A 13,080-nucleotide genomic window follows, 5' to 3' on the forward strand; every position below is an offset into this window, starting at 1 on the left:
AGAGATATAACAGAGCAGGATTCTGGGCCCGGTACTGCAGTCTATAGGGAGGAGAGATATAACAGAGCAGGATTCTGGGCCCGGTACTGCAGTCTATAGGGAGGAGAGATATAACAGAGCAGGATTCTGGGCCCGGTACTGCAGTCTATAGGGAGGAGAGATATAACAGAGCAGGATTCTGGGTCTGGTACTGCAGTCTATAGGGAGGAGAGATATAACAGAGCAGGATTCTGGGCCTGGTACTGCAGTCTATAGGGAGGAGAGATATAACAGAGCAGGATTCTGGGCCTGGTACTGCAGTCTATAGGGAGGAGAGATATAACAGAGCAGGATTCTGGGTCTGGTACTGCAGTCTATAGGGAGGAGAGATATAACAGAGCAGGATTCTGGGCCCGGTACTGCAGTCTATAGGGAGGAGAGATATAACAGAGCAGGATTCTGGGCCCGGTACTGCAGTCTATAGGGAGGAGAGATATAACAGAGCAGGATTCTGGGTCTGGTACTGCAGTCTATAGGGAGGAGAGATATAACAGAGCAGGATTCTGGGCCCGGTACTGCAGTCTATAGGGAGGAGAGATATAACAGAGCAGGATTCTGGGCCCGGTACTGCAGTCTATAGGGAGGAGAGATATAACAGAGCAGGATTCTGGGTCTGGTACTGCAGTCTATAGGGAGGAGAGATATAACAGAGCAGGATTCTGGGCCCGGTACTGCAGTCTATAGGGAGGAGAGATATAACAGAGCAGGATTCTGGGCTTGGTACTGCAGTCTATAGGGAGGAGAGATATAACAGAGCAGGATTCTGGGCCCGGTACTGCAGTCTATAGGGAGGAGAGATATAACAGAGCAGGATTCTGGGCCCGGTACTGCAGTCTATAGGGAGGAGAGATATAACAGAGCAGGATTCTGGGCCCGGTACTGCAGTCTATAGGGAGGAGAGATATAACAGAGCAGGATTCTGGGTCTGGTACTGCAGTCTATAGGGAGGAGAGATATAACAGAGCAGGATTCTGGGCCTGGTACTGCAGTCTATAGGGAGGAGAGATATAACAGAGCAGGATTCTGGGCCTGGTACTGCAGTCTATAGGGAGGAGAGATATAACAGAGCAGGATTCTGGGTCTGGTACTGCAGTCTATAGGGAGGAGAGATATAACAGAGCAGGATTCTGGGTCTGGTACTGCAGTCTATAGGGAGGAGAGATATAACAGAGCAGGATTCTGGGCCTGGTACTGCAGTCTATAGGGAGGAGAGATATAACAGAGCAGGATTCTGGGCCTGGTACTGCAGTCTATAGGGAGGAGAGATATAACAGAGCAGGATTCTGGGTCTGGTACTGCAGTCTATAGGGAGGAGAGATATAACAGAGCAGGATTCTGGGCCTGGTACTGCAGTCTATAGGGAGGAGAGATATAACAGAGCAGGATTCTGGGCCCGGTACTGCAGTCTATAGGGAGGAGAGATATAACAGAGCAGGATTCTGGGCCCGGTACTGCAGTCTATAGGGAGGAGAGATATAACAGAGCAGGATTCTGGGTCTGGTACTGAAGTCTATAGGGAGGAGAGATATAACAGAGCAGGATTCTGGGCCCGGTACTGCAGTTTATAAGGAGGAGAGATATAACAGAGCAGGATTCTGGGCCCGGTACTGCAGTCTATAGGGAGGAGAGATATAACAGAGCAGGATTCTGGGCCCGGTACTGCAGTCTATAGGGAGGAGAGATATAACAGAGCAGGTTTCTGGGCCCGGTACTGCAGTCTATAGGGAGGAGAGATATAACAGAGCAGGATTCTGGGCCCGGTACTGCAGTCTATAGGGAGGAGAGATATAACAGAGCAGGATTCTGGGCTTGGTACTGCAGTCCATAGGGAGGAGAGATATAACAGAGCAGGATTCTGGGCCCGGTACTGCAGTTTATAAGGAGGAGAGATATAACAGAGCAGGATTCTGGGCCCGGTACTGCAGTCTATAGGGAGGAGAGATATAACAGAGCAGGATTCTGGGCCTGGTACTGCAGTCTATAGGGAGGAGAGATATAACAGAGCAGGATTCTGGGCCTGGTACTGCAGTCTATAGGGAGGAGAGACATAACAGAGCAGGATTCTGGGCCCGGTACTGCAGTCTATAGGGAGGAGAGATATAACAGAGCAGGATTCTGGGCTTGGTACTGCAGTCTATAGGGAGGAGAGATGTAACAGAGCAGGATTCTGGGCCCGGTACTGCAGTCTATAGGGAGGAGAGATATAACAGAGCAGGATTCTGGGCCCGGTACTGCAGTCTATAGGGAGGAGAGATATAACAGAGCAGGATTCTGGGCCCGGTACTGCAGTCTATAGGGAGGAGAGATATAACAGAGCAGGATTCTGGGTCTGGTACTGCAGTCTATAGGGAGGAGAGATATAACAGAGCAGGATTCTGGGTCTGGTACTGCAGTCTATAGGGAGGAGAGATATAACAGAGCAGGATTCTGGGCCCGGTACTGCAGTCTATAGGGAGGAGAGATATAACAGAGCAGGATTCTGGGCCCGGTACTGCAGTCTATAGGGAGGAGAGATATAACAGAGCAGGATTCTGGGTCTAGTACTGCAGTCTATAGGGAGGAGAGATATAACAGAGCAGGATTCTGGGCCCAGTACTGCAGTCTATAGGGAGGAGAGATATAACAGAGCAGGATTCTAGGTCTGGTACTGCAGTCTATAGGGAGGAGAGATATAACAGAGCAGGATTCTGGGCCCGGTACTGCAGTCTATAGGGAGGAGAGATATAACAGAGCAGGATTCTGGGTCTGGTACTGCAGTCTATAGGGAGGAGAGATATAACAGAGCAGGATTCTGGGCTTGGTACTGCAGTCTATAGGGAGGAGAGATATAACAGAGCAGGATTCTGGGCCCGGTACTGCAGTCTATAGGGAGGAGAGATATAACAGAGCAGGATTCTGGGCCTGGTACTGCAGTCTATAGGGAGGAGAGATATAACAGAGCAGGATTCTGGGCCCGGTACTGCAGTCTATAGGGAGGAGAGATATAACAGAGCAGGATTCTGGGCCTGGTACTGCAGTCTATAGGGAGGAGAGATATAACAGAGCAGGATTCTGGGCCTGGTACTGCAGTTCATAGGGAGGAGAGATATAACAGAGCAGGATTCTGGGCCCGGTACTGCAGTCTATAGGGAGGAGAGATATAACAGAGCAGGATTCTGGGCCTGGTACTGCAGTCTATAGGGAGGAGAGATATAACAGAGCAGGATTCTGGGCTTGGTACTGCAGTCTATAGGGAGGAGAGATATAACAGAGCAGGATTCTGGGCCTGGTACTGCAGTCTATAGGGAGGAGAGATATAACAGAGCAGGATTCTGGGTCTGGTACTGCAGTCTATAGGGAGGAGAGATATAACAGAGCAGGATTCTGGGCTTGGTACTGCAGTCTATAGGGAGGAGAGATATAACAGAGCAGGATTCTGGGCCTGGTACTGCAGTCTATAGGGAGGAGAGATATAACAGAGCAGGATTCTGGGTCTGGTACTGCAGTCTATAGGGAGGAGAGATATAACAGAGCAGGATTCTGGGCCCGGTACTGCAGTCTATAGGGAGGAGAGATATAACAGAGCAGGATTCTGGGCCCGGTACTGCAGTCTATAGGGAGGAGAGATATAACAGAGCAGGATTCTGGGCTTGGTACTGCAGTCTATAGGGAGGAGAGATATAACAGAGCAGGATTCTGGGCCCGGTACTGCAGTCTATAGGGAGGAGAGATATAACAGAGCAGGATTCTGGGCCTGGTACTGCAGTCTATAGGGAGGAGAGATATAACAGAGCAGGATTCTGGGCCTGGTACTGCAGTCCATAAGGATCTAATACAATCAGGGTTACATATTTCTTACAGTACCTTTTATACACTTCACTTAGCTTTTAAATATTGAAAAGAAATAACTCTTCCAGTATCTGAGCCTATATGGCTAACGTGGTAGTTTAGTTAGGTAACTAGTCACGCAGAGGATACTGAGAAACAAACTGACTAATAAACCTACAGTGTGTGCAGTCCTCAAACCAAGCTTTATCCTTTGTACAAATTATTAATGGGGGAGAATCTACTCTACTTTATCCACTAGTTATAGTAGTAAATGACAACAATGTCTCAAAAGGTATAACTATCAGTTTACAGTATTTGTGTCAGTTTATTAAAAGGACAGTCAAGTGAAAATGTAACATTCATGATGATTCCGATAGGGCAGTAATTTTAAACAACTTTCCAATGTACTTTTATCATCAAATTTGCTTTGTTCTCTTGGTATTCTATGTTGATGGTTAAACCTAGAAAGGCCGCCTTTTATCTCAGTTCATTTTATTAGATCTTAACAGCTAGACAATGCTAGTTCACAGTAAATGCATGCTAGACATAATGATGTATTCAAAGCCTTAGAATATGTCGCTATTAAGTAAAATTTACAACAAAAAAACATTTTCAGAGTTGAATTAAAAGTACATTGCAATTTTTTTTTAACTAAACATAATTACACATTTTAGATTACAATCTCATGCTGTTTACTATCCATTTAACAGTCTACAATGTCATTAGCTAATCAAGATTCATATTTTTTTCCATTTGCAGATATGAGTGTGTCTTGTGAACCTCCCCTGCTCATCATCCCAGAGGGAGATGTCTGGGACATTGATGCCACCTCATACGCAGATTGTGGGCACTTTGTGGACTGGGACCAATTTCCTGTTTCACCAAATGACCAAAGCCTGTCTACTCGAGAACTTCCACAGTCATACAAGGAGCTGAAGCGTATGGCCAGGGAAGGACTGTGGGTCAACAATCAAAGCATGCGAACTGAAGCCTACAACCAAATTATTAAGAGCATCCGCTGTCGGGTTTTTACTCCAGATGCCACCGTGTACCATGATTTATCTGAACGACTCTTTGGTAAGCTGGGGGCAGACGGCCACCCCTTGCCAGACTTCATGGATGGGTGCCTCTTGCCTGTGTACTGCCTCAACGCTCGAGGAGAGGCTGCTGTAAAGAAGATTCTTATCTGTATTGGGAACCAGTTTCCAGATATTACATATAGTCCGTCTTTGCCGGCAGTGGTGACCCTTCTTCTGCATTTTAGTGAGGATGAAGCTGAATGTTTTGAGAGGGCATGTCGTCTCATCTCATGTGCAGAACCTCACAAGAGTTATATAGACCAAAGTTTTTTATCCCATGAGGCTTCATGCATGACCTTTGGTGACTTAGCAAAGAAGTATTGCCTGGCTGGACACAAGTTTATCATCACCCACTCTGAAAACTCCAGTGAGGTCTTCTCAGAGTGGCTTATGTGGATCTTTGGAGATCTGCCTTTTGAATACATCATTCGAGTCTTTGATGTTTTTCTGCTGGAGGGCATCAAGGTCCTTTACCGTGTGTCTCTGGCACTACTGAAGCAGTACAAAATGCATGTGGACTCGGAGGTTGAGGATGTTCAGTCTGACATCCAGGACTTTGTAAAAAACATTTCCCAGCATTTGTCTGTGGAAAAGCTCCTAGAGAAAGCTTTTAGCATCAGGCTGTTTTCCCACAAAGAGATTTGGCTTTTGCAGATGGCCAACAGAAAGGCTCTGTCACAAAGAGGGATCACCGTGATGCAACCCAGGTAAAGACATCGGGGGCTGGGGACGACCACTTAGCTAAAGGAATATTATATATTACAAGACAGGGAAGGATACTGTACCTTAAGGGATATGTAAGTCAGGGAAGGATACTGTACCTTAAAGGGACATGTAAGTCAGGGAAGGATACTGTACCTTAAGGGATATGTAAGTCAGGGAAGGATACTGTACCTTAAGGGATATGTAAGTCAGGGAAGGATACTGTACCTTAAAGGGACATGTAAGTCAGGGAAGGACACTGTACCTTAAAGGGACATGTAAGTCAGGGAAGGACACTGTACCTTAAAGGGACATGTAAGTCAGGGAAGGACACTGTACCTTAAAGGGACATGTAAGTCAGGGAAGGATACTGTACCTTAAAGGGATATGTAAGTCAGAGAAGGATACTGTACCTTAAGGGATATGTAAGTCAGGGAAGGATACTGTACCTTAAAGGGACATGTAAGTCAGGGAAGGATACTGTACCTTAAAGGGACATGTAAGTCAGGGAAGGATACTGTACCTTAAGGGATATGTAAGTCAGGGAAGGATACTTGACCTTAAGGGATATGTAAGTCAGGGAAGGATACTGTACCTTAAAGGGACATGTAAGTCAGGGAAGGACACTGTACCTTAAAGGGACATGTAAGTCAGGGAAGGACACTGTACCTTAAAGGGACATGTAAGTCAGGGAAGGATACTGTACCTTAAAGGGACATGTAAGTCAGGGAAGGACACTGTACCTTAAAGGGACATGTAAGTCAGGGAAGGATACTGTATCTTAAGGGATATGTAACTCAGGGAAGGATACTGTACCTTAAAGGGACATGTAAGTCAGGGAAGGATACTGTACCTTAAAGGGATGTGTAAGTCAGGGAAGGATACTGTACCTTAAGGGATATGTAAGTCAGGGAAGGATACTGTATCTTAAGGGATATGTAACTCAGGGAAGGATACTGTACCTTAAAGGGACATGTAAGTCAGGGAAGGATACTGTACCTTAAAGGGATATGTAAGTCAGGGAAGGATACTGTACCTTAAGGGATATGTAAGTAAGGGAAGGATACTGTATCTTAAGGGACATGTAACTCAGGGAAGGATACTGTACCTTAAAGGGACATGTAAGTCAGGGAAGGATACTGTACCTTAAAGGGATATGTAAGTCAGGGAAGGATACTGTACCTTAAGGGATATGTAAGTCAGGGAAGGATACTGTACCTTAAGGGATATGTAAGTCAGGGAAGGATACTGTACCTTAAAGGGACATGTAAGTAAGGGAAGGATACTGTACCTTAAAGGGACATGTAAGTCAGGGAAGGATACTGTACCTTAAAGGGACATGTAAGTCAGGGAATGATGCTGTACCTTAAAGGGACATGTAAGTCAGGGAAGGATACTGTACCTTATAAAGGGACATGTAAGTAAGGGAAGGATACTGTACCTTAAGGGACATGTAAGTCAGGGAAGGATACTGTACCTTAAGGGATATGTAACTCAGGGAAGGATACTGTACCTTAAGGGATATGTAACTCAGGGAAGGATACTGTACCTTAAAGGGATATGTAACTCAGGGAAGGATACTGTACCTTAAAGGGACATGTAAGTCAGGGAAGGATACTTTAAAGGGACATGTAAGTCAGGGAAGGATACTGTACCTTAAAGGGACATGTAAGTCAGGGAAGGATACTGTACCTTAAAGGGACATGTAAGTCAGGGAAGGATACTGTACCTTAAAGGGACATGTAAGTAAGGGAAGGATACTGTACCTTAAAGGGACATGTAAGTAAGGGAAGGATACTGTACCTTAAAGGGACATGTAAGTAAGGGAAGGATACTGTACCTTAAAGGGACATGTAAATAAGGGAAGGATACTGTACATTAAAGGGACATGTAAGTCAGGGAAGGATACTGTACATTAAAGGGACAAGTAAGTCAGGGAAGGATACTGTACATTAAAGGGACATGTACGTCAGGGAAGGATACTGTACCTTAAAGGGACATGTACGTCAGGGAAGGATACTGTACTTTAAGGGATATGTAACTCAGGGAAGGATACTGTACTTTAAGGGATATGTACGTCAGGGAAGGATACTGTACCTTAAGGGACATGTAAGTCAGGGAAGGATACTGTACCTTAAAGGGACATGTAAGTCAGGGAAGGATACTGTACCTTAAAGGGACATGTAAGTCAGGGAAGGATACTGTACCTTAAAGGGACATGTAAGTCAGGGAAGGATACTGTACCTTAAAGGGACATGTAAGTCAGGGAAGGATACTGTACCTTAAAGGGACATGTAATTCAGGAAAGGATACTGTACCTTAAAGGGACATGTAAGTAAGGGAAGGATACTGTACCTTAAAGGGACATGTAAGTAAGGGAAGGATACTGTACCTTAAATGGACATGTAAGTAAGGGAAGGATACTGTACATTAAAGGGACATGTAAGTCAGGGAAGGATACTGTACATTAAAGGGACATATAAGTCAGGGAAGGATACTGTACCTTAAGGGATATGTAACTCAGGGAAGGATACTGTACATTAAAGGGACATGTAAGGGAAGGATACTGTACCTTAAGGGACATGTAAGGGAAGGATACTGTACCTTAAGGGACATGTAACTCAGGGAAGGATACTGTACCTTAAGGGACATGTAAGTCAGGGAAGGATATTGTACTTTAAGGGATATGTAACTCAGGGAAGGATACTGTACTTTAAGGGATATGTACGTCAGGGAAGGATACTGTACCTTAAAGGGACATGTAAGTCAGGGAAGGATACTGTACCTTAAAGGGACATGTAAGTCAGGGAAGGATACTGTACCTTAAAGGGACATGTAAGTCAGGGAAGGATACTGTACCTTAAAGGGACATGTAAGTCAGGGAAGGATACTGTACCTTAAAGGGACATGTAAGTCAGGGAAGGATACTGTACCTTAAAGGGACATGTAAGTCAGGGAAGGATACTGTACCTTAAAGGGACATGTAATTCAGGAAAGGATACTGTACCTTAAAGGGACATGTAAGTAAGGGAAGGATACTGTACCTTAAAGGGACATGTAAGTAAGGGAAGGATACTGTACCTTAAATGGACATGTAAGTAAGGGAAGGATACTGTACATTAAAGGGACATGTAAGTCAGGGAAGGATACTGTACATTAAAGGGACATATAAGTCAGGGAAGGATACTGTACCTTAAGGGATATGTAACTCAGGGAAGGATACTGTACATTAAAGGGACATGTAAGTAAGGGAAGGATACTGTACCTTAAGGGACATGTAAGTAAGGGAAGGATACTGTACCTTAAGGGACATGTAACTCAGGGAAGGATACTGTACCTTAAGGGACATGTAAGTCAGGGAAGGATACTGTACCTTAAAGGGACATGTAAGTCAGGGAAGGATACTGTACCTTAAAGGGACATGTAAGTCAGGGAAGGATACTGTACCTTAAAGGGACATGTAAGTCAGGGAAGGATACTGTACCTTAAAGGGACAGGTAAGTCAGGGAAGGATACTGTACCTTAAAGGGACATGTAAGTCAGGGAAGGATACTGTACCTTAAAGGGGCATGTAAGTCAGGGAAGGATACTGTACCTTAAAGGGACATGTAAGTCAGGGAAGGATACTGTACCTTAAGGGACATGTAATTCAGGGAAGGATACTGTACCTTAAAGGGACATGTAAGTCAGGGAAGGATACTGTACCTTAAAGGGACATGTAATTCAGGAGAGGATACTGTACCTTAAAGGGACATGTAAGTAAGGGAAGGATACTGTACCTTAAATGGACATGTAAGTAAGGGAAGGATACTGTACATTAAAGGGACATGTAAGTCAGGGAAGGATACTGTACATTAAAGGGACATATAAGTCAGGGAAGGATACTGTACCTTAAGGGATATGTAACTCAGGGAAGGATACTGTACATTAAAGGGACATGTAAGTAAGGGAAGGATACTGTACCTTAAGGGACATGTAAGTAAGGGAAGGATACTGTACCTTAAGGGACATGTAACTCAGGGAAGGATACTGTACCTTAAGGGACATGTAGGTCAGGGAAGGATACTGTATCTTAAAGGGACATGTAAGTCAGGGAAGGATACTGTATCTTAAAGGGACATGTAAGTAAGGGAAGGATACTGTACATTAAAGGGACATGTAAGTCAGGGAAGGATGCTGTACCTTAAAGGGACATGTACGTCAGGGAAGGATACTGTACCTTAAAGGGACATGTAAGTCAGGGAAGGATACTGTACCTTAAAGGGACATGTAAGTTAAAATTAAACTTTCTTGATTTAGATATTCAATTTTAACAGATGGTTTAGTTTACTTCTATTATCAAATTACTGTGTTCTCTTCTTGTGCTTTGTCAAACAGCATATGTAGGTAAGCTCGGGACCAGCAATGCACTACTGGGAGTTAGCTAGGGACTACACACATATGCCTCTTGTCATAGGCTCACCAGTTGTGTTTATCTAGCTCCCAGTAGTTCATTGCTGCTGTGCCTCTGACTTTAACTGCTTAGCAGAGGTTAAACACATAATTATATGCAAGTAATAGTGCAATAATAAAACATTATCGAATTTTCTTTCACTTTTTATGTTCCTTTAAGCAAAACACTAATGAGTGCTGCCACTGCTTAAAGGGACAGTCTACTTGAAAATGTTTATTGTTTAAAAAGATAGATAATCCCTTTATTTACCATTCCCTAGTTTTGCATAATCAACACAGTTATATTAATATACTTTTTACTTCTGTGATTACCTTGTATCTAAGCCTCTGCAGACTGCCCCCTTATCTCAGTGCTTTCGACAGACTTGCATTTTAGCCAATCAGTGCTGACTCATAAATTACTAGACGGGAGTGAGCACAATTCTATCTATATGGTACACATAAACTACTCTGTCTTTCTGGGAAAATCTGTCAAACTGCACTGAGATAAAAGTTAGCCTTCAAGGGCTTAGAAATTAGCATATGAGCCTACCTAGGTTTAGCTTTCAACAAAGAATACCAAGAAAACAAAGCAAATGTGATAATTAAAGTGAATTGGAAAGTTGTTTAAAATTACATGCCCTATCTGAATCATGAAAGTTTTATTTTGACTAGACTGTCCCTTTAAGTAATAAATGTTCATCAAAATTAAAGAACAAGAAAAAGAGGTTTTTGTTGCACAAACCTTTGAAATGTAAGTATGTATGTACAGTATGTATGTGTGTGTGTATGTATGTACAGTATGTATGTGTGTGTGTATGTATGTACAGTATGTGAAAAGATGGGGTAACCAGGCGCCAACACACGGAGGCTAGGTGTAAAAATGCAGAGTTTAATGTTATACAAGAGAAATAACAATAATAATAAAAACAATAAAACCTCCTAGTCTATGGATCCAAGACTAATTACAATGTATACAATAAAATTTATGCAATAAAATCAAATCATCAAATAATCAAATTATCAAATTGAAGCGTTTGTATCAATATCAAACGTTGAGAAGGACTTAAAATTGCGCCTTGAGTAGGAATCTACTGTAATTAGACTCCAGGTTATGCCCGAAATAACAGTTCCTCTAGTATTATTATGTGTCCTAAGACTGTGGATACTGGTGAAAAAGAAAAAGAAACAAAAGACCTGTGTCCCAAAAAGTGTCCTAAATGGGTTGGTGCTGTGATCAAAACTTAAATGTAAATGTTCCAAAATGTATCCAAAGCAATGTGTCAAAAAAATCTTAAAAATCTTAAAAATAGTCCAATTCGTGAAAAACAGTGGATTGAGAAAAACAGTGGATTGAGAAAAACAAAATGACAGTGATTATTGCGGTAGTGCAAAAATAACTCCAAATGATACACACACAATAAACTTCAGAGTGATGCAACTTCCTGAAAACAGATAGTGTTCTAGTGTCTTTGGAACAAGGGATTCACTCACAAGATGGGAGAGTCATTCATGGTGAAAAATATAAATACAAGACGATAAAAAACAATATGAATGCAAAAATAAAATGCAAAAATAAAAATAACAGTGGGTACCTGTGGAAAAAGGAAATAGGTACAATGTGTAATAAATTAACAGAAAGGTGCTTCAATAGAATCAGACTTACCAGTACAAGGTCTACGCGTTTCGGCCTCTCTAGGCCTTTATCAAGACTGATTACTTGTACTTGTTAATGGTCTTTTATAGCTATTACCTATGAGTGACCGGATGTGGATGTTCATATTACTTCCGGTTTCGTTGTTTTGTTGAAAATATAAATATTTCGTTTTATTGTCTCTTATTTAATAGAGCCCTATATGGTAGTGATATGCTCTATATATACACTTTGAGAAATGAGGTTATATTATTAGAAAAAAGGTTTTTTAGCCTCCGTGTACCCGTGACGTCACTTCCGGTCGGGGGTGGCTGCCGTTAATTGCAGCTTTATACCTGATATAAACTATATTGCAAATTATTCTTCTAACTGTTACATCTATGTTGGTGATGTAATATCCTTTGCCTCAATTATATACTTTTGGTTGCAATATTTACCTGTATTTTGCAGTGCCGTTTTTTGGGGCATCCTATTGGTTGTTTTTGGGGAGTGCCGAATTCTTGATTATCCCATTGGCTATGACGTCACTGGTAGCTCCACTGGTGATCGGGTATAACCGAGGGTGTGAATTCCTTAATTCTTATATATTTGGGGATATGTACTCTCTAATCCTTTAGTATGCTTAATACATAGTGGAGTTGGAAAGCTTATCTTGCTTATGTTATCACTATTTTAGTGCTTTTAATATCCCCCTTATTTTTTTAAAAACGAAACTCCTATTAAAAATGTGATTGTAATGTTTCTTAAATCTTTTCCATTATAGAGGTATACCGAGATTTCTTATCTTCTGAAAACTATATTAAGTGTGTTTGCATCATAGAGCTTGGATCTAAATAAAAAGAATTTTAGTTGCAATGTTTTATGGTAGAGCTATATATATATATATATATATATATATATGTGTGGTTGTTAGAGGAATTAATTCTTAAACTGATGGGAGATCTGAAGACTTGTCAGTTATGTGTAAGGAGACAAGAACTGTGTCAGTTGTATATTTTGTAGCAGGGACACAGCTTGTTGCTCAAATACTCTGCACGTCTATTTTCTAAAAGACCTACTTCTGTGTGTTGGTCTATCCTCTCTGGGGGGCTAGTTGTTTAATATATAAAAAAATAAATAATAAAAATAAAAATAAAAATAAAGCATTGTTTGTGGAATAATCCCTTAGGGTACAAATATTTTAATCATTACTCATAGCGGAACAAGAGGAAGCTATATTTCCTGCCAAATTGCTACTGTATTTCTAACGGATAGTGTAAATATAATAATGGTGTATCATATATTCGTGAGTAGAAGGAGAGCTATGGGGAGAGGTCTTATGTACTTAGTTTATGAAATTTAAAACCTAAGTTGACTACTTATCATTCA

The 13,080-nt window shown here is 42.1% G+C and overlaps 1 protein-coding gene across 1 annotated transcript in view; it reads left to right on the forward strand.

Moving 5' to 3' along the window:
* LOC128656247 (TBC1 domain family member 24) overlaps positions 1 to 13,080 on the forward strand; it is a 115,623-nt gene that overhangs the window by 19,182 nt on the left and 83,361 nt on the right. The window contains exon 2 of the mRNA XM_053710053.1: positions 4,606 to 5,632. Within this exon, the coding sequence (XP_053566028.1) occupies positions 4,606 to 5,632 (1,027 nt within the window). The remainder of the gene's footprint in view (positions 1 to 4,605; positions 5,633 to 13,080) is intronic.

Source organism: Bombina bombina, chromosome 1 (genome assembly GCF_027579735.1).
Source record: "Bombina bombina isolate aBomBom1 chromosome 1, aBomBom1.pri, whole genome shotgun sequence".
Taxonomy (NCBI): domain Eukaryota; kingdom Metazoa; phylum Chordata; class Amphibia; order Anura; family Bombinatoridae; genus Bombina; species Bombina bombina.